This window comes from Primulina eburnea, chromosome 7 (genome assembly GCF_022965805.1).
Source record: "Primulina eburnea isolate SZY01 chromosome 7, ASM2296580v1, whole genome shotgun sequence".
Lineage (NCBI taxonomy): Eukaryota > Viridiplantae > Streptophyta > Magnoliopsida > Lamiales > Gesneriaceae > Primulina > Primulina eburnea.
In genome coordinates this window covers 4,081,335-4,104,106 of record NC_133107.1, presented here as the reverse complement: position 1 = coordinate 4,104,106, position 22,772 = coordinate 4,081,335, and the positions used below count along the sequence as shown (strand labels likewise).

Here is a 22,772-nt window from a genome sequence, read left to right as displayed (position 1 = left end):
TCATTATAGTGATGATATGACATAAAAACTTGTGGATATTACGACATATATTGCTTGTGTGTAGTACGTGACTCTAGTAAAAGATGAATAAAATCAAGAAGTTAAATTTAGTGGACTAACATCATGAATTCACCAAACAATAAGACAAAAAATATAAAAACATGCGATTTACAACATCAAAAATATGATTCTCCCGATAAATACGTTAAAACACGATATAATTTTAACTCGATTACAACTACGTATAGATAGATTTACTATTGCATCAGATCACGCAGTACAACCAACAAGAAATATTGTAAGCCGATAAAATATGGATTGGATTTCCACCAAAATTATTTAATCATGAATTGCATGTCATCTCTCCATTTTTCCCCGTTGACATATAATTAAATTTCAATTCAAGTATTGCGATGGTCACGGGTGGACAGCCACACAAATTAATTATATGTCATTACAAAAGGAGTACAACTTTAATTAAATAAATTATAAGAAACCATATTAATATATTAATTAGTGGCTTGTTGGAAAGTGGGATTCTGCATGTGAGAAGCGGCTTTCACGATATTAATAAAATTGTCACGCCCATATTGGATAATCAAACAATTTTTTTATTGTTTTCATGCAATCCTCACATTATTATTCAAGATTAGGTTTCTTGTAGACGATCTCACGAATCTTTATCTGTGAGATGAGTCAACTCTACCAATATTCGTAATAACAAATAATACTCTTAGCGTAAAAGGTAATATTTTTTCATTGATGACCCAAATAAGAGATTCGTCTCACAAAATACGACCAGTGAAACCGTCTCACACAAGTTTTTTTTTCATTATTCAAATCAATCGATCATTCGTATTACATTTAGAACAGAAATTCGATAAATCCAAATAAATTATAATCACTTTAATTTACGATTAGATTGGTTCATCGTCGTATTTTTCATCTTAAACTTTATGATTTCTAGCAAATGACGCATAGAGCTTAAAGCCTTAATTAAGGTAATTGGTATGCTCAGACCTTTTGTAAATTTAAGTTCAGTTAGTACAACGTTGAACACTATATATGAAAGTCATCTCCATTTTGTTTTTTTTTTCTTTTTTTTTTTATTAGAGAAAATTATTGTTCTTTTAGGCCTGCATCCCCACTAACAGATGATTTGCTTTTTAGCCCCTTCCATCCCGGTAACACTTTCAATATTATGAAAATATTCGACATAGTTTAATTCTTTGGTTAAGTAACAAATTTTGAAAAAAAAAATTATATGAAGATATTTGGGAAGGAGATAGTTTTGATATCCTGCACACCTACCGTGCACACCTATGTGAGCACCGATGAAGTGTCACTCACCTATTGGATGTGATGAAATATAGAACAATTGCACATCCAATGGGTGAGTGACACCTCATCGGTGCTCACAAACGTGTGCACAACATGTATGTAGGATATAAAAATTATATATATCTATGTATGTATGTATGTAGTTAGTGCGTGGGTGTGTGTAAATCCTTCCTGTTGGATCGGTATGTGGCTAAATACAAAAACCGAGGGATAAGGGCATCTGTCTGGGTTGATATAAAACTGCCCAAACAAGAATACAAAAGGCCATTTTCTTTAAAATTGTTTGGCGGTCAAATTTGACGTGGCGATTCGAGTCTAATGCTAACGCCGGCCTCGTATATAATATACCAATATTATAACTGTGCAGAAATTAAAGTGTCCCTATGTTTTTGTTTTGTCCTAATTGATTAGGACGAACTTAGTGAATACTGGAATCACCTACTTTATTTTATGACAATAATAATGATATAATGTGGATACAATGATTATATTATATATATGTTGGGGTGTTATTTTTGTTGAGATGATCAATTGAAACATGATGCTTGAACTATTATTATTTATTACCAGTTAAAACTCTCGGTCTAATTATAATTGATATCAAAGCTAAGGTCACGAGTTCGATTTACATTGATTGCAAGGAACACAATTACTTAGAGAGATTGTAGGGTAAAATTATTGTCTCTGTTGAGTAGAACAATCGTAACGCACTGCATGAGCTGTTATACAATTTAAAGTATTTGAGTTACACCGTTGTGATAAGCTACAACTTTTGAACAATAAATTTTTTATTTCCTCTAATTTTGGTTCATTTGATGATAAACTCTGATGTTTTGTGGTGACATTATCTTTATAGCAATTTGTACGCGTTCTTTTAATAGTTTAATCGAACAAACTTTCTATTGTGGTATTTTTTTAGAGCATGTAGGTGTCAAATGTTTGATTTTATATGATTTTGTGATGTTAACCCTTTTTATTTGTGTTTTTTGGTTTGGATATGATAATGTTTTTGTGTAGTGATTTTACTTGTTGAGGGAAAGAAATGTAATCGATATGTTTTTGGATTATTTTTTATGCTACCCAATGCGCTTGTTTGATGTCAAATTTTTTTTAAAAAAAACTAATTCTAAGGTGGGAGCCACATCAGCATCGTACACATTGGTTGCCTGCAAGTGGTACATCATTGTGTGTATTTTGCATTTGGATGAATATTTATAAATTTGAAAAATATGATATCAAGTCATTGGCAAAGCAATTGGTTCGAAATGATACACGTAGTTGGCTAAAATGCCAAATATTTTCAAAAAATGTATGTATCTATGATATCTATATCTATAGTATTATATAATAGTTGCGGCAAAAACTTGTGTGAGATGGTCTCACATGTCATGTTTTATGAGATATATATCTTATTTGGGTCATCAATGAAAAAATATTACTTTTCATGCTAAAAATATTACTTTTTATTGTGAATATCGGTAGGGTTGACTCGTCTCACAGATAAAGATTCGTGAGACCGTCTCACAAAAGACTTACTCAAGTCTCAATAGTTGCACACCTTAATATTACTATTTTGAAATCACAAAATTTTTTGTTATTATTTTACCCAAAATTTAACTTACATCTTCTTTTAAGTTATATCTGAAACAACTAATTAATTATCCTCTTTTTTCTTTAATTTTCCTATCCCTTTCTCTCTAAATTTTTTCTATATGATTAAAAATTAGAGAATTAAAGATCAAATTAAATACTTCTATCAAATATGTGGATTTAAAATTCATATATACCACTATAGCTCGTCTAACACTAAAATTCTAAGTTTTGGACGAGGTCTCTGGTTTGAAACTCGGTTATCACAAATCCATCCATCGACTCAAGGATTCATACATACCAAATCGATAAATCAAATCACAGCCGAGTAAATTAAGATTACAAATTCCGGCAAAAAATAGCATACTCTTTTTTTCCTTTCTGAAACAAAAAATTGTTCATGAGCATAAACAACAACTGGATATATATAAGGCGACAAAAAGCCACATTTTTTGCATATAAATTTGTTAAGATCTAGATTTTATACTCCAAAATATACTAAATCTTATCCCATTAAAACCGTTGGCCCCATTACCACCAAATCTTTTGATTTGTCCGACTGAGTTCTTTATCCATGTCTATTTAAGATTTGTCCTAGTTCGTACATCCCATATAAATAAACAAAAAGATGACTAGACAACAACTCGTAATCCCAATTTTATGCTTATTGAAAGATAAAATCATGTAGGAAACCAAAGAGTGTGTTGAGGCAAATAAAGCAATTCCATTTGTAATAAACAGACAAGAAATTATTGCAACTTAATGAACTGCCGACGCCAACAGTTTTCCTTGTATTTGTCATTCTATAAAGATTTAAATTCTTGTAGTTTTGCTGTCACACGCGCGCACGCTCACACACACATATATATACACACATCACTATATAAATCATGGCCTATGTGGTAGTACAGGATCTTACACTTAACCATAGATCCTAAGTAGATCAACCATAAATGGCTGCTTCATTTCCCACGAGATCAATCTCTATATTGATGTTGTTTGTTTTCATATTCTTGTCAAATTCGGGTGTTCTAATGGCGGCGAGTAACAATGGAAACATGCGAAAAGGAATCGATAGCAGGAAAATATTGCAGGAAATGAGGTTAAAATTTGGAAAGTCGTCGAAGCAAATGAACGGACGGCGGGTGATGGCAGGTATACGTAGAGAGGCACCTGAAGGACCAGATCCTCAACATCACTGAGAATTCAAGTATCATGGCGCACAATTTCTCGATGAGCCAACCGATCGATTTTGAATTCCTGAGATTGTTATATGTGTTCTGAAATATTTTACGAGACAAAGTGTTGTACCTAAGTCAACTCTTTTGCACGAACGCCTGGTTTTTGCACATTTACCTATATCTAGGGTTTGGACGCAAATCATGTTGTCGACCTCTCTCAACTGTGTTATATTTTATAAAATATTGCTTACTTCACAACTTTTTTTACGTGATTGATATTACAAGAATGAAATAAATATTATGCACATTAAAATTTATCTAAAAAAAATAAGAGAAAATGACGAGTTTTTTACCTCCCATTTTGAAATATTGGGCGTCGTTTTCAATTTTTTCCATATGTTTCGTTTATATTTATTTTAATGTATGTAATATAAGATAGTACATTGACGTCAAATAAACAATATTTGGTGATGTTAGTGGTTTTTGACAAAAAAATCCAAAAAAAGAATTAAGTTAGCGGATGAAAAACAATCGTTAACAAGTTTTATTACTAAAATCCAAAACATGACAGCTTATAAGATTAAAATTACAAATTTTTCAGTGAAATATATTGGTAACATTTGTGTCAGCTTTAGTTGACGAAACAACATAAATTAAAGGGCAATTGTGTTCATACAAAGAAATCGAGCCGGGTACATATTTTTATAAGCACATATATTTAACTTATCACGAGTAATTTTCTATGGGCAAATTTAGCCCATGATGTTGGCCGAAAGAATAAAGAAGCATATATTTCAAAATTTTGTTTAGGAAATTTTATTTTTTTTTATCGAAGAAATTTTGACCAATTCTCCCTTATTGTACTCCTTCCATGACCAATTATAAGCACTTTTAAAAGAGTAATTGTTACTTTTTTTTTTATGGTTGCTGGATTGAATATTGATCTACGAGGTGGTAATATCATAGACTTGATGAAATGGAAGACAAACTAAAAAAATTTAAAAGTTAAAAAAGAGATATATAAAACTAAATGAATTTTTATTAAAAAAAGGTTTAAAGGTGTGTTTGAATCGAGTTATTTAAAGTCAATTTCAAATCCTTGATTTGAATCCATACCAAATCTTAATTGGTATTATTCTGATGTTTAAGGAAAATATCTAATAGGAAATCTAATTTGAGATTATTATAATTTTACTGACATCAGATAGCAATTCTAGTATCAGCCGAAATCTTTGTTAGAAATCCAAACGAGTATGACAAATCCAATGGTTTAGCATCGAGTTGATTCTAATCTACCATTGAGTGATTCTCGTGGAAGCATATACTCGGAAGTGTCAAGATGGGTGAGGTCGGATAAGCTTTGTCCCGCACAATCTAAGCTTGTTTATAATAAATTTTTTTCCTATTTCTTGATATATATCTATTATATTTTTCGAAATTCTATATTTAATATAAAGATCGATCTATTTTTACGTTTGATAAAATTTCAAATTTCTAAATACAAATTTAACTATTTTTTATATGTTAATAATAAAAAAGTCACGAGAAGGAAAAATAAGGCAAGAGTTTGGACCATGTTAATTGTAACCACAACGCATGCAAACCAGTTTTTGAAGCCCAATTTATTGTTAGATCAGCAGGTTTTAGTGAAAGAGTTTTGCGTATTTATATTTATGATATAGATCGATTCGATATATATTTGTGTGTAAATTAATATTTTTGACATTAAAATAATAATATTTTTTCATGTGTCGGGTTAAATAGAAGACACGTCTCAGTGAAAAAATCTCTTAATAATTTTATTATTCGATTTGGGCTAAAACCGGGTTTAGACTCCACAAGCCCTATTCATTTACTCTCCCCCTCATAATATGCAAACCCATGTTCTGCATGACTCCATATGTTTATAAACATTTATAAACGTTTTCATAATAAAAGTGTTTTTTATTTAAAAAATTATAAAAGTTTATAAAAGTTTTTTTAAAAGAATAAATATACGTTTTGATAACTTCTATATTAAAAAAAAAAACATTTTTAGAGTTGGAAAAGTGGTTGAACAACTTTTAAATAAACGATTTTATAGTTAAAAATAATTAGAAGATATTTTGACAATTATTCTATAAAAATCTTTTAATTCTCGTTTAATCTGCGTTTTTTTATTTCACAAACATCAAAACAAATATCTTTCAATTGTTTTTTAAAACCTATAGTTGGAAAATCCTTTTTAAAATTATTTTTCAAAAACGTTTTACAAAAAAAAAAAAATTCAATCATAAATTTAAATTTTTATACTAATAAAACACTACAAAAATTTAAATTACTAGTCGAAATGAAACTTTAATCTACTTAGTGATGTAATCGAGTCGAACCAAGCCGAATTCTTGAATGTTTAGCTTGACTCATTCATAACCGAGTCGAGCTCGAGCTTTATTTAACGAATATATTCAAAGCTCCCGAGCTTATTCAAGCTTTTATCGAGTATAAACGAGCTTAATAAATATGAATTTTACATTTAAATCTTCATTAAATTAATTAAAAAAATTATATATTCAGAGAAAAATGTAACATTATATATTAAAACTGATGTGAGAAGGCCTTTTTGATACATAAACTGCACCATCTCTTATTTTTATCATTTATGAGAAGACCTTTTTACTGACGTAGTTATCATAAAATTAAACTTTGAAAATGTTCTCTGGGAACTTGGTTTGATTATTCTTTTTATTATTTTTTAGAAATATATTGATTAAAAATATACAAATATAATTTGATTAAATAAAAATATATCATAGATCGATAAAATATAATAAGGAGTTCATGATACTCTAATTGCCAACTGAAAAAATATCGTAGCCAGATCACAGAACATTCATGTGTATATTTTCCATGGATACAAAACATGTACTATGGAAGATTACATGCAACTTGAACACACATATGAATTATTATGGATACAATGTCCTAAATTTATGCAACAGATGTGAACTTTTAAACAGCTAGCTTCCAGTCCCAGATTAGTGCTGCATGGAAATAAATACTGCATGAACTCGTCTCTTGGACAACAAATTAAGTATCACGCTTGCAACAACATAAGACGTAAAACAGAAGAAAATTAAAGTTAATACCTATAATAAAAAGGGAAAATTGATAAATTAGTCCTATAAGTTTGCCACTTTTGGTTTTTGGTTCGTTATTTTTGCTATCTTTTATTTAGGTACGGTATCTTTCTCTTATTCAGATATTTGGTCCTTTTTTTACACAATTTCCACCACCGTTGCTGACTTGATATTTTTTCTTTGTGGCATATAAACTTTGAATTATGGATTTTTTCACATCACACATAATGTGAGATATAACTTAATCATCATACCTTCTCTCCCACGTATCCATCGGCATGCATATAATTTCATTTAGAGGAAGCAAATCCATAATATTCTTTCAAAGAATCTCTAAATTTCTAAGAAGAAGAAAAGTTATTTTACATGAGATTACGACGTCATCTGTTTCTGAAAGATGGATATTGTTATGTAAATGGGGAAAAAGAGCACAAATGAGGGTTTCTTGGGCAAGTGATAATCCAGGTTGAAGGTTCCATGGCTGGCGAAATTGGAGAGTGATTATCTTTTTTTTAAAATTCTTTTATAGTCTTGTACTAATTTTTTTGGTGAAAACTGTTACTTTCGACGACATAATGATATGTGTGATTTTTTCTCATGGGAAGATTCACCAATGTGTCGTACTATACTTTTTTTGACTTGGAATGGAAATTTTGAAAGAAGTTTACAAGAAAGAAACAAAAAAAAGAGAATAAAATTTTGATTTTCTTGCTTGTTGGATCATGACTGATTTACTGAATAATTTCTTAGATAAAGATTAGACACAATTAAAATCCATATTTCTTGTAAAATAATTTCTCTTCTCTAAAAAAATTGGAGATTTTTTAATAGCAAAACAGACTTTTTTCCCTGAATGTAAATGTGGATGGATATAGGAGGGAAGATGGACTCACTTTCCCTCCAATAAGAGCTGAAGTATATGTTAAATTCCATAATATATGTGATGTGACAAAACCTATTATTCAAAGTTTATATGTCACTAAGATTGTGGTGAAAATTAGGTAAAAATGACCAAATGTCTAAATAATGAAAAGATATAAAAGTAAACCAAAAATGTCAAAGATATCGGACCAAAAATCAAAAGTTACCAACTTACCGATTTATCAATTTTCTCTAATTATAAATAGCAACTGATCAAGATTCAAGAATCCCAAATTGGGCCAAATGCAGCAATCCCGTTAGCCTTGCATGTATCAACTATGTCCCTGCTTCCCTCTGGATTACTGGTCACCAGGACCACCTCCGCCCCCCAAATCCTCGCCGTATCAACACTCAATTGCGAGATGTTAGGGCGGCCAAGCACTGCCGTGTCGTGTACAATAACCTTCTCTTTTGGGTGTCCACTCACCCATTCTTTAATCTCCTTCCCGAAATTTTGTTCCACGTTTTTCGTCACCCACAGTACGCAAACGTCAGCCTTGCATGGCTGAATAAGAAATGAAAGAAACACGCAGATTCCGGAACCCGTGGCAACTAAAAGAACCCTACTGTACATGTTTGTTAAATAGGGTAACCCCACGAAATGCACCTGTCGAACCCACAGGTGAGTCGGCGGATTTGAGACTAGAGATTTTGTGTAGTCGCCGACTGCTCCGGCAAGCATCATGTGTTCTTTTTTATTATCTGAGATTATCCCAAATGCGTGCCATTCCGAGAAGGGAGATGGGCTGATCCTTCCTAATAATCCAGCTTTAACGCCACCGTCAAATTTGATTATCGAGGCGTGGCTAGATGGGGAAGAAACCCAAACTGGTACACGTCTTACAGTTATCCATGGGACGATGGTTAAACAAGTGATAGCAACAGTGAACCAAAATTCCTGGCTTTTCATCAATCTGGACCCGAGATCATCACGGTAGGATTTGGTTCCCGGGTCGTACGAAATTGTGAGGATGACAAATAGCCACAGGAGGACCAGAGAAGTCCAACCGGCAAATCGATGAGTTCGCTCAAACACGTTGTGATGGAGGTGGCGGACGAGGGGGAACGCTGCCAGAACAGACATGCACAGAAGTGTAAGAATGGCGAATGAAACGCAAATGATTTTTGGGGACGTGTTTTCCCTGTCTTTGAGAGTGAGAACTAGTGCATAAATCAGCCATGCAATTGAGGAAACTCCACAGCTACTGTGTATTCCTCCAACAGATTGTAGTAAAGAAGTGGTAATAGTCTTGATTCGCAAAGGAACAAAAGACCACCCTAGAACGTTAACTGCCAGCCAAAATACAATCCTCAAAAACGCTTCGCTCCGGCATAGAATCAAAGCAAATATATTGGCAACCGAGAATAAAGCAGCCCTGCTTCTTGCATATGGGAATTTACCAGTGGCTGCAAGAACAAGGCCTGTGATATTCAGAAGCAAGCAAACGACAAAAAGCTGTTTGTATACAGTGAAAAGCCCTTGATCAAGAAGTATAACAGAGAGCCTCGTATTCGGCGCCTGTTTCTTGGCAGCAGCTTCGGATTTCGGCGGCTGATTCTCCCGTTTGCTGAAGGTTGGTGGAAGAGGAAGCAGCTCCTGCACTACTTTCTCTTCTTCGTGGCCTTCCTCAATATCCACAAGAGTGTCAACATCTTCATCGTCCTCATCTTCGAGATCACAAAAATGGCTGCTTGTTCGGCTTATGGACCTCTCTATGATATGTGCAGATGGAAAAACTACAGAAAAATTCCCCCATGGAAGCCGAGATCTGCGACTACTGCTGTTGCGTTGTAGGTTTGTGGGCGGAGCAGGAATGGCGAATAAATCTGCATGGGGTTTAATTTCGAAAGCCACGCCTCTGCAGCTCGAGAAACGACCATATGTTTGAACGTTTTCCATTTCAAGATAATTCGCCAGCAAGGATTTTGTCAGAATATTCTAAAAAAGAAGAAAGGAAAGGAAGGGTTTTGTTTTGCTGTGTTCTTGGCTGTGGAGGAGGTCTCTGATTTATAAGCTGGTGGCATCCATCACTAGGGTTTTCTTTTTAATTTAATAATATCAATCAATACATAATTTGACTTAATCGTAATTAATGCGAGTTGCGGCTCTAAGTATTCTTTTAAAAAAAAGAAAAAGAAAAATTCAAACCTGAAGAGAACGTAATTTTGTGGGGTTCATTTGACATTTCTATGATAGCTTGCGAGAGAGTGGACTGACTGGATCAATGTTCACTGTTGTCCAGACAATTCCATTTGAACTAGTAAATTTTTAAATAATTGAAAGTTCAAATTTGAATTCCCGAAATTATAACTGCACAAATTTAGGTAAAAAATAAGTTTTTTTCCCATTAACTTATTCAAATTTTTGTTTTGATTATCTAATATTTCCAATTTTAGTTTTGATACATTATCTTTTAATTTCATTCATTTTGATCTAATTACTTACGTGACATATGACAAGTCGATAATATCATATGCTACATCATAATTTTTCGATGTCACTTCAACGTTTCGGTGTCATATCAAATTTTTCGTTGTCATTTCAGCTCTCCGTCGAAATATAAGTGAAATTCAAAAAAAAAGAAAAAAGGTATGCATCAAAACTCAGCGGACTAAAATATAAAATAGCGAAATTCATGGACCAAGTTTTTTTTCCCATTAATTTATTTTGATAAGCATTAGTAAAAGTAATTTATATTATAATAATATCAGCATAAACTACATATTATATTGTATAATTTTTCAAAATCGGGATAAGTTCAAACAGTCGGGAAAAAAAATCTTGGACTATTTTCTCAAAAAGCTTCTATTTATGGGATATGTCACAAACTAACAATGGATCGATAAGCTCACACACCCTGCCATGTACGTATATGCAGAACATGAGGAGATTATAGATTATATATTCAGATTCAATATATTCGAAGAGTTATATACCATTAATTATAGTTTTTGATTAAAAAAACGTCAATTTTTTATATAAACAATGGTTTTATATTTTTATAGATATGTGTTGTTCTACGTTAATAAAATTTTGGAACTTTTGTTCTCTATTTCTTATAGCGAAATTTATTATTTTAAAGCTAAAACTTATTGGTGTTAACTTAAATAATAATTTTATATTTTTATAGATGTTCGCACTTGTAAACTATAAATAAAAATTTACATTTACATATGTCTGGGTTTAGTATTATTTACCTGCAATTTTCTTTTATTAGTTTCATCGATACAATCCATATTCCTATGTCCACTACTCATTAATCCATATTTACAATTTTGGTAATCTATATTAGCGAAATCGAGTTAGTCTTGTATCTTTCTATTTTTTTACTATTTTATTCATTTTTCATGGTGAATACGGATATCGCACTGCATATGTAAGGACCTTATTAACATCATGTCAAAATGACTAAAATTGTGAAAAAGAAAACAAAAATATCGGACTAAGACCGAAATTTTACAGCATAGATGACCAAACTCGTAAAAAGACAAATAGACACCTGACCAAAATCGAAAATTTCCCTAAATAATATCACAAACTCTAATTTACATAATTTAAAATTTAATTTAATTTATATGAAAACATGAAAATTAAGATTGATTTCAGATGGTACAATATCCAAGTCATAAAATCAAACTGAAGTATCTATTCAATGAGGTTAGAATTTTCTTTTGGGATAGAATTAAACAGTACTTTATCCCAACTTGTCCGTCACTTGTGGTCTAAATACATTCGGATTCCAAATACCTTGTGGACCAGTTATCTTGAGCAGCTTGAAAGAGTTGAATAATGGAATTGGTAAAATACTTGATGGACCACTTTAAGTGACGGGTCATCCACTCATCCTGGCCGGTTCCTCGACTGGCTTCGTGTCTTTTTTTAATACGATATATATATATATATATATATATATATATATATATATATATATATATATATATATATATATATATATATATATATATATATACATGGCTTCGATAACACCTGCAAACAAGAAAAGAACTCGTGAATAGGTGTCGGAGGAGTGTCCGGCGTAGGCACTTCGATTCTTAAGGCAGCAGGTTGAATATGAACACAAGCGAATATGGGTTAGTTCGATTATGGGTGTAGGGGCAGTGCCCACACCCCATATGAGTGGTTGAGATTCCACCTCATGGGGAAAAAAAAAATTAAAAAAAAATAAAACTGGGCCAAAAAAAATTCTGGCCCTTGGATGTACCCCTGCAGGCAGTGCCTGCAGGGGTAGGATGAAATAATCCGCGAATATGTTAGGATATATGTGAGTGCTTGAGAGTTCAAAGATTCAGAATTCTTTAAAGAAGGTGCATACCTACTATTTATAGGAAAGAAAAGGTGGTAGGTACCTTGTTTTCCATTCTACCTACTAATTATGGTAAGTCGGCTGCCCATACTATAACTTCTGATGACTTCTAGAATACTCTAAACTCATGTTGCTCTGATAGATTAGACAGCCCGTATCAATCACACTCGAGTGCGGTTTAATTCTCGAGGTGTCCCGGGTGTAAGGTACCCGAGTGCTTGTATGAAGGCTCGGGCTCTCGATTGCCTGTGAAGAGAAGAAATGCCCGGCTAACGTCGAGAATATCCGGAATATTGGTTTTGATCTGGGTCATCCATGATCCGGATCCTTACGGGTATATATATATATATATATATATATACACGTACACACATATATGCAGTCAATCATTTGTAGAAATCGTGCTTCACCCGTAACCTTGACTTTCTTTATAACCAACCACTTTCTTCTTTCAAAATTTTGTCAAGTATAAAGACACGATGGAATTTATGGGCATTTTGCACCTCTTTGAAAATATCTCCAAAAAAAAAAAAAACACATAACCCCTTATGTGAAATTAATAATATTTGAAAATCTTGTATTTTTTGAAAGTCAGGGTAAAAACCCTGAAAATGGGGCAAATGACCCTTATTTTAAGAATACATTTAATTTAACAGATGGAGTTTTATGCTTGTATGATATTTCAGAAGGTTGTAAAAGACCTTTACATTTTATTTTATTTTTAAAAGAAAACTTCATGTTTTTGTGCATATTAATAGAGCGAATTGAATTCTACATTAATATAAATTAGTATTTGTTTTAGATCATGAATAGTACAATCTGATTATTACAGTAAATTATTCTCCTTCATCCCGAAAACAAATTAACCTAAACTTATACCCAATATATTATAGAAAACTTATTTTTTCAAAATAACAATATTAGGAAACGTTTATAACAATACCAGACGTCGTTGACATATAAATATGGAGGAAATGATAGTATAAAATGTGTAGTTGGAAAAGATGGGAAGGAGCCCCTCCCCGGCCAACTTTTCTCGTCCAAATTAAACAAATATATATTAGGCAATGCAATAAATAATTTTAATTTATATTATATATATTTGTCTGCGCTTGCAATATATTTTCTGAATAAGGTTTTTTTTTCAAAAATAAAATAAAATAAAACAAAATTGTATATTGGCTATTCCATTATCGTCTCCTGTGTACTGAAATTTTGATACACTCTGGGACGGGCCTACGAGCTAGAACTGGGCTTCAAATATTTCATGGTTCCAAAACTCCATATATATCTTTTCAAAGTAAAAATGAATAAAGACAGTTTGCAGATTAAAAATTTTAAAATATGACAAGGTTGGAAGAATTAGGCAAATAAAATATGTTAGAAAATGGAAATACAACACATGTCCGGCAATCTATTAAGTTAATCTAGGTTTAAAATGGTGCTCTAAACCCTACGTTGTTGTTCGAATTGCCGGCCGGGCCACCAACTCCCACAAATCCTCTACTACAAATTTTTTCCCCCCATAAAAAAAAACAAGTTTTAATTTTATCCCATAAAATTGTAATGTTTCTTTTGTTTACTTAAGCTCGAATCGAAGCTTAGCCAATATATACTTGTTAGAAATAACCGATCAAGAATCACAGTGCACTTCACATGCAATAACAACGAGTCAAAGCTATGAAAACCCAAAGAGAAAAAACGATCGAGTTACGTGGTTCGGCTTTCAATAGTCTCCATCCCCGGAAGAATTGCATCTTTCTTGTATTAATATAACAGACTAGAGATTAACAAGCTAGTACATAACCAATAGTCAAAGTTGAATTATAATTGAGATTATTCACTCAACTACCTTCGACTCTCTCTCTGTCGTCTTCTGTCAAGCGATCACAAATCACAATGGAGATTCTTGATTCGTCTTTTTCGTCGTGCCTCTTTCAGTCCTTGAGTCCAACCATATATATAGTTTGGCCTTGAGTTTCCAGTCTTCACGACACTTCAAGCTGTCCAACGGATTATGCATGGCCCAAGCCTCCAACCAATTGACTAATTATTGTGGCCCATAACCATTAATAACCTGCCCTTGATATATTCCATCTTCTCGCCAACTTGTCAGTCACCGAATATCCCAATACTTGTTAATATTGAAAACATGTTTTCCGAAAATAAATCTATTATTATTATTGTTATTATCATTATTATTATTATATACTTTAAAAAAAAAAGACCTTTTTCGCTCAATTTCACATTCCTCTATACATTCTCGTTTCAAAAGTAACCGAGCATCAAATTTCAATTTTTTTCGATTGAATAAGATTAACGTAGCACTATGGACTGAGTGGACCGTTTAACCACCTCAATTAATTCCATTTTGTTTTAGGGTAAATTGAAAATTTATCCCCTTCGTTTATGTTTTCCTAGTTTTAGTTATTCATGTTAATTTAAGTATTTCTGATATTTTTGTATTTTTTGTATGTTCGCTCATTTTTTCACGTGGTGTTGAGATGACACAGATATGACACTTACCTGACATCGACACGGTGATCACATATATAGCGTCAGTTAAGCACATTTGATGAAAATGAGTAGAACCGTAAAAACGAAAGATACATAACTACGACTCAATTTCAATAACATAAAAAATCAAAATTACACAAACACAAACATAAATAACTAAAATTGTAATTTTTTTTTTAAAAAAAACTATTATTTCTCGATCCCGAAAAAATAATCCAGTTTACTTGTACGTATGGCAGCCCTAGGGAGTGAGGTAAATATAGTTCTAGCTACGGTGCAGTTCACGGGTCTGCAGCGGCTGGAATGGGGCGTCGGAGAAAGACACAAGTTTGGTGTGTAGGAATAAATGATAAATGTGTGGCAGAAATTAAAAGCCATGGATGGTCATCCTGTGCTGTAAACTCTTTTTCATTTTATTCACATAATTAGCTTCTTCGATCCCCATATGTCACATTCCTTTCATGCCATTCCAGACACATCCCATGATCCCATCACATTATCTCCTTATTTTGTGTTTCTTGCTCACTTTTTTCCACACGAAAATATATAAAATAGATTTGGGATCGAGTTTTTTAAGATATTCAAGGTTAATATTATTGAAGCAGTAGATTTATTGTCATGACTAATTGGTGGATATTTGAAATTATCATTGCTTCTTTCTCATGCCCCAATTAAATCCATTTGGTAAGATATTGTCGGATTTCATTTTAATGATGCTAAGAGATTGAGAACCCAAGCATAATATTTATACAAAAAAATATGTTAGTTGTTTTCACGAGTCAATTTTATGAAATAAATATTATTATTTTGACATATATAGAAACATATGTTGGAATATGTTTTTGTTCCGATCGCAATTTCGCGTTCCTTAAATAAATAGCGCACCCACTGTGTTGTTCCTGAGACAATGGAAATTTCCTTCTAGGAGAATTCAGAACAAAGAACAAAATTTATAGACAACAATATATATTATATATAAATTATTTCAAGTCAAATTAGAGTAAAATGAAATATTATTTGTATGTTACAATTCAGAAATAAAATTATATTTATAATATAGAAACACTTATTAGAAAATGATATAGCTCCTTGAATAACTGATTGTCTCGTCTCACAAATAAAGATTCGTGAGATCGTCTTATAAGAAATCTACTCAAATATGATAAGAAGGGAAGGATTAGTTAGTGGTCACATTCGTGTTGCTTAGGTGCTTATACTCGAAAGTGATATCTCAGCCATGATATTTAATAGAACTCCAATCCCCCACACCTAAAAATTGAACCTGGTGCTAACCATAAAAATTTAGAATAAAAAAAATTGCATGTGATATTTATATATTTATTTTTACATAAAAAGGTTGGTGAATTTTTACTCACTTGTCAAGCATCTCATATAATAGGTAAATAACATCATTCGCATAAAAAGATATGGGTTGGATACTAAGTCATCCAAATTCATTTCAAACAATTCGCCCTCCTTAAATTCAAGAAATTTCCCGAAAAGGTTTTGTGTAGAATAATCAAAGATCTTTGCCTTGAGTATTAAGCGACCGTTAGAAAGACACTTTAACTTTTAAATTTAATAGATTTTGTCAAGAAATTTTGGATTTCAAAATAGTTTATGCAAACGATTTTGCTAATAAAAGTTTAAAAAACCAGTTCACAAAATGTTAATTTTAAATATTTTGATTGGATTTCAAATGTAAAAATACATAAAAAATTTAAAAATTATTACCCTTAAAATAACTGAACTAATAATAATAATAATAATAATAATAATAATAATAATAATAATAATAAATAAATAAATAAATATAGGGTAGAGGCGTATAGCTAGGGAAAAAACACATGAATCTAAAAAGAAAAAAAAAAGTTAGATTGAATAATATTTGTCTTCTTTGTATGAGAGTGAGACAGAGAGTGGATGCGCGAAGGAAGGCGGTTCTTCGATATGGGAGCTCACGAAAAACACACACGGCCTATATACTTTATACTTTACTCAAACTTAGATCTTTTCTTTCTTTCTATACTGTCTTTCTATCCAGTTTTGGGAACGATAAACAGTCAAACGTTTGGTGAACGATAAGGAGAGCTCTGAGTTTTCTTGAAATCTCTACGATGGTTGCTGGGAAAGTGAAAGCGGCGATGGGTTTGCCACCAAATTCTAAGCCAAAACCAGATTTGTCGCAAAAACCGCCATTGTTATCGCCACCAAGTTCAGCTAACAAACAGAAATTGCAGAAAGGGTCGGTACCGGCCGGCGCAGGGTTCTCACGCTCTTTTGGTGTTTATTTCCCACGCGCCTCCGCCCAGGTTCAACCCCGTCTACACTCCGAAGACGAGCTCCTCCGCGCCATTGAAGAGCTGCGAGAGAAAGAGTCCCGTTTGAGAACAGAGATATTGGAGCAGAAACTGCTCAAGGAGTCCGTCGCCATTGTTCCAGTTCTTGAGAACGAGATTTCGAGTAAGGATTTGGAAATCAGACGGTCCAAAGCGATGATCGAATGCTTGGAATCGGAAAACGAGAGGCTAAGAGCCGAGAATGAGTTTTTACACATGGAGCTTGCGAAACATAATCACAAATACACGGAAAAAATCAAATGCATGCAGGCTGAGTTAGCTGATATAAAGATAGCTGTTGCCGAGAACCAACGAGAGCGAGAGGAGGCGTCGTCTTCTTTGACCACTACGAAACTCATTGATGTAACAAATAATTACAAGTCGTGTGTAACCGTGAAGTCATTGAGAAAATGCAAGACACAAAATCATGTGTTGGGCAATTTTTTCGAAAGTGGAATGAGTGTGCATGCGAACATCGAGACTGAAATTGTAAAGAAAGATGAATTCGTAGGTGTGGGAGAGGAGATCACCGAAAGGCCAAGACATTCTTGGTGCAACTCCGAGGAAATCCCTGAGACTTCGGATGGATTAATAGGTTCAAGATCTCGTGCTCCGCGTGTTCCTAAGCCGCCTCCGAGGCCATCCTCTGCGCTTTTGTCTTCGATATCTTCAACGTCCACCTCTGCGATATCATCGTCTGTGTCTTCCCCTTCTTGCGGTTCTTTATCTGATTCAGCAGACCGAGCATTGCCGGAGATTTACTGCATTCCTCCTCCACCACCGCCTCCCCCTCCACCTATTCGTCACAAAACTGTGCCACCACCTCCTCCTCCACCTCCGCCTGCCAGGGGTCTGAGGAAGGCACCCGAGAAGGTGAGGAGAATCCCAGAGGTTGTGGAGTTTTACCACTCTCTGATGCGGAGGGAATCGAACACACGTCGGGATGCTGGCGGCGGACCCGCTGATGGGTTAGCGGCGGGGGCGACGACGAAGGATATGATAGGAGAGATCGAGAACCGGTCCGCCCATTTGCTTGCTGTAAGTTTCTTTCTTTTTCCATTTTTGGTCATGGTTTGACGGTTTATTTACTGATATTGCCACTGACTTATTCCGTCTTGTCGCATAAATTGTATTGTTCTTGTCTCTTTTTCTGGTGCCCTTTTTTCTTGGGATATTTTTATTTTCTTGCAAGATAAAACAGGCTCTCGATTCGTAATCCAAATTGGAAATGCAGAAAGTTGTAAATTTAATGAAACCATGTGGCCATTTATGTCATTTAATGTTACCCGTAGCTTGTGCTACTTGGTCTGGCTAATTTAATTCCGTGTGAACCTTTTGGTTAGCCACAACTTTGTTCATAAAGTTTGCGTAAACATATTAATGTTAGCAGGTTCAATGTCAGAGCTCCGTTTGTTCAAGCATCAGCCAGTACCAATTCTAACTGAGATTCACTAAAATATTAACCATCACTGTTGTTAAACTAAGTAGTATACCGTGTTACTCGAATCAAACTTGAGTCAAAAGTTGAACGAGCTCTTTGCTCCTTAGTAGTGTTGCCTTTGCAATGTTTAGATTAGATATCAAAATTGGTCTTAAATTGCAGTTAAAGTTTCTATAACATGTTCGATGTTTTATCAGAGTTGAATTCTACAATATGCTATGGGATCGCGTCTGGAACAAATTCTACTCTTTTTATAGATGAGCCAATTGTTGGACCACATAGTCTATGTTTATTCTATACTGGAATAGGAATATCATCTGTTAACGATTTCCTGGTTCTGGATTATCTTAATTACAGATTAAGACGGATGTAGAAACACAAGGAGATTTCATTAGGTTCTTAATTAAAGAAGTTGAATGTGCAGCATTTGCTGACATCGAAGATGTTGTGCCGTTTGTTAAATGGCTTGATGATGAACTCTCTTACTTGGTAACCTGAAGAAGTTTTATTTTCGTTCAATGTATTCTAGCTTTCGGTACATGATAGTAAAATGAATTCGAGAGTTATATAGGTTGATGAAAGGGCAGTTTTGAAGCACTTTGGTTGGCCTGAACAGAAGGCTGATGCTCTAAGAGAAGCGGCTTTTGGTTATTGTGATTTAAAGAAGATGGAATCTGAAGCCTCGGCTTTTCATGCTGCTCCTGGACAGCCTTGTTTCCATGCTCTCAAGAAAATGCAGTCCTTGTTTGATAAGTATGAAGTTTTTACTAAGATTTGAATTTTTTTAATTTCATTTTCAAACGAAAACTTATGATTATCGATCTTCTAAAATCATTTTCCCCTTAATTACAATACTTGTTTTGGAAAGATTGGAGCATGGGGTTCATAATCTTTCAAGAGTGAGGGAATCTGCCACCAAGCGATACAAAGTGTTTCAAATTCCAGTAAATTGGATGCTGGATACCGGTTTCGTAGTTCAGGTATACTTATTTTCACCAATTACATTTTCTCTTTCGCAAATTCCCAGAACTTTCCTATCAAAAATCCTAGGCACACGTTGAGGGCCCAAGTTTCACGTAGGTGATACCCGAACACTGATAGAAGACAGGGGCCTTCATGTGATTCCGAATCCCTAGCTTCGACGGAATTGAGAATTTGATCATTTTTTATTTTCTAAAATTTGTGTACTAGATGGAAACACAGACCATTGTTTTCTTCTTTTTTAGTGTCATTTGGATGTTTCTGGTTATGCTTATCTTAGCACATGCACCTTGTTTGATCCTTATGGTCAGCATGTGAGGCGGGTCTTCCACTTATGCAATGGTTTAGATGTCTGCGAGCAAATAAAAGAGGCACCCGTTTCACCAGCCATTATGCAAAACGCATTGCCTTTCTCCTGTCTGAATCAAATTACCATGAATAATCTTAGCGCGACTTGCTGAAGAAACCTTCATTGGTTTCATATTGTGTTATATACCTTTGTTGGCTGACCCCAAAAATTAATTAAATTTTGTTTCTACAATTATCCAAAATAGCTGTACAAAGTTTGAGTGACTAATTCGAACTGGCAAAAAAAGTGAGGTGTATCCACAAGTCATCTAAGTACACGCTGGCATTTAGTATCATTAAATCACCCTTTTAGCATGGAAAGCTGGCTTTTGTAAGTTATGACGATGCTGACATTTCTCTAATTTTCTCATCATCCAATCGTTGACGCTGATTAGTTCTGATATGTCACTTTGTCTGCCCTCACTAGAGGGGAATCTTGGAAAGGGATGCCGCCACACTTTAACTTATTTAGAATGTAAATTCCAATTTTTTCGCTGGGTCTGGGTAGAGGCCAAAGATCTTGGACGACTGAAAATAGTGAACAATTATTGATTATATAGTTTTATTATGATCCCCGAGGCAAAAAAAATTAAAAAATTACATTGCACCATCAGCCTAGTGTCATACTATAATATCACTAGTGGTTATTAAGTACAAGACAAAAGTAAGAGAAGAATCTGCCTCATTTTGCAATGTCCAATTCTTGGGTTTGCACATGTGAAGTTTCTGATTTCTAAAAGTGTATCGGTCTGTGTTAGATTTACATTTTTCTAATGTTCTAGAAAACCCATCAAGAATATTTTTATTCTTGGAATTGACTTTTTCCTCCCATCTATGATTTTTTTTAAGTCAGTCTGTCTACATTTTCTTAGATGCTAAGATAGACATTATTGTATCATTGTAATTTTTATTGGTGACGTGTGATTAGAAGCATTTATTGTAAGATTTATAGATTCTACTTCTTATATATTTTATTTGTTTCCCAGTTAGCTTGAAAATCAATATACTGATAAAAAGGTGTCCCACAGAAAGATGTGTAATATTATTTTAGCTTACTTTGTGATTCTCATGTGTTGATTCTCATGTGTTGATTCTCATGTGTTAGGATATAGTGTTCTTGGTCTTCTTTTGAACCAATTTGAAAAGCTTGTGACATGACAAATAGAGCGAAGAAAGTTAAGTTAATATCTGTGATAAAACCCTTGAAGTACAGTCTCTATGTTGTAATGAACTTGTCCTCTTTTTGTGTTCTCGCTGATCCGGGTGAAAGTTTTCCACTTAAATATTTTGTGCATTGTGTTTGTCTATTAAAACTGATCACCGATTTCATGCATTTTGAGTAACAGTTTGTCTGCAAAACAAAGCAAGAAACTGACATGGGCAAATTCAGCCACGCACTTTAAGTTTGCCATGTCCTGAGCTTATTTTAGAAAGCTTGGTGCAAAGGGTTTTAGGAACTGTGGGTATATAATCAAAGGACTTGTTTTATAGTGCTGTGACCCATCACCTTTATACATTGTAGATCAAACTGGCATCTGTTAAATTGGCCGTTAAGTACATGAAGAGAGTACTGGCTGAGCTTGAATTAATAGGTGGTGGTGGCAGTCCTGAAGAAGAAGAGCTTATCGTTCAAGGCGTCAAATTTGCATTTCGAGTACACCAGGTGATAAGAGTTCACAATCTTTTGGACCTGCGTCGTGTTTTTGTTAATGCGAGTTCTGATTTTTCTCTTCTAACCTAGTTTGCGGGTGGGTTTGATGTTGAAACTATGAAAACTTTTCAAGAACTGAGGGATAAAGCTCGGTGGTGCAACATCCAGTGCCATAATCAACCACAGCCGAAACTTGTTTGCAGGTCTTCGTCCGCTGCTTTGTGATCTCGACCAATCTCCTTCAAATATGCTACGTGCCTACCTGCTTTTTGTGGAAAGAGATCGAAATATTTGTCTAAAATCAAAGTATTAACTTAAATATGATTGAATAACGGATTGAGATCCTTTTTTTTGCATGCTCGAAAAAACATATATCTATTAGATTTGTACAGTTTTCTATGTTGGTATTGTTCGGTAGCTTAGACATATGAAAAATATACATCGAACTTTGGGTTAAGTTGGGGACGTCGGTGCCGTATTTTGGCCTAAGAATATGTTCCATATACAGACATCTCTTGTATTTGTAATACAAACATTCTTATGAATTAAAGATTTTTTAATTCGGTCGTGATTCTTTTATTTTTAGTTTTGGAGAAAGTGATGTCCATTTGTTAATTGATTATCTTTATTGTTGCCACCACCTTGCACTAGTCCTTGACTGTCGAGTGGTTCGAGCCTGCTCGGCAGGCTGTGACCTATTCCTGTTCAGATCATGACCCTCGAGCTCAAAGACTGATGGATCCCACTACTGGACCAGGCGCTGCATGGCGCTGGCCTGGCAACCCGTTGCAACACTAAACCACCAATGACAAGTGGAAGGACGGATAAACTTTTATAATTTATTCTTACCGGTTTGACTCAGCCCGGTACTTTACTGAATCGGCTGGTTCTGAATCGGCTTTGGCTCTGGAGCAACCTAGCCCTCTTACTTATCGAGCTTCCCACTTTCGGTCAGTTCCAAGCAGTTTGACATAAAATCCTCCATAGTCGGTACTTTAATTAAAGCACAGGCCAATTAAAT

The 22,772-nt window shown here is 34.0% G+C and overlaps 2 protein-coding genes across 4 annotated transcripts; one reads left to right on the top strand and one right to left on the bottom strand.

The window, feature by feature from the left end:
- Positions 1-6,970: 6,970 nt before the first annotated feature.
- On the bottom strand, positions 6,971-10,114 carry LOC140836018 (adenylate-forming reductase 03009). Its single transcript, XM_073201429.1, has 2 exons — positions 8,325-10,114; positions 6,971-7,132 (listed from the first exon to the last, which is right to left on the bottom strand). The coding sequence occupies exon 1, from the start codon at positions 10,047-10,049 to the stop codon at positions 8,370-8,372; it is 1,680 nt and encodes a 559-aa protein (XP_073057530.1). The 5' UTR covers positions 10,050-10,114; the 3' UTR covers positions 6,971-7,132; positions 8,325-8,369.
- A 6,739-nt stretch (positions 10,115-16,853) lies between these two features.
- Positions 16,854-22,309, top strand: LOC140836754 (protein INCREASED PETAL GROWTH ANISOTROPY 1-like). 3 transcript variants are annotated; one of them, XR_012119179.1, is made up of 6 exons: positions 16,854-18,368; positions 19,129-19,260; positions 19,343-19,524; positions 19,640-19,751; positions 21,447-21,763; positions 21,842-21,939. XR_012119179.1 is itself a non-coding variant. In XM_073202502.1 (6 exons), exons 1-6 carry the CDS (start codon positions 17,109-17,111, stop codon positions 21,974-21,976), a joined length of 1,962 nt encoding a protein of 653 aa, XP_073058603.1. In that variant the 5' UTR covers positions 16,858-17,108; the 3' UTR covers positions 21,977-22,309. The 3 variants fall into 3 exon arrangements, 2 of the variants coding, with proteins under 2 accessions (XP_073058604.1, XP_073058603.1); XM_073202502.1 differs by having other exon boundaries at positions 16,858-18,368; positions 21,623-21,763; positions 21,842-22,309; XM_073202503.1 differs by lacking the exons at positions 21,447-21,763; positions 21,842-21,939 and adding an exon at positions 19,852-21,183.
- The last annotated feature ends 463 nt before the right edge of the window (positions 22,310-22,772 follow it).

What these genes read in the sequence shown, in the direction of transcription:
- LOC140836018 (XM_073201429.1), bottom strand. Translation starts at nt 10,049, where the DNA reads ATGGAAAACGTTCAAACATATGGTCGTTTCTCGAGCTGCAGAGGCGTG.
- LOC140836754 (XM_073202502.1), top strand. Translation starts at nt 17,109, where the DNA reads ATGGTTGCTGGGAAAGTGAAAGCGGCGATGGGTTTGCCACCAAATTCT. An exon ending in GGTCCGCCCATTTGCTTGCT is followed by an intron (nt 18,369 to 19,128) that starts GTAAGTTTCTTT and finishes TCTTAATTACAG; the next exon opens with ATTAAGACGGATGTAGAAAC. An exon ending in ATGCAGTCCTTGTTTGATAA is followed by an intron (nt 19,525 to 19,639) that starts GTATGAAGTTTT and finishes TGTTTTGGAAAG; the next exon opens with ATTGGAGCATGGGGTTCATA.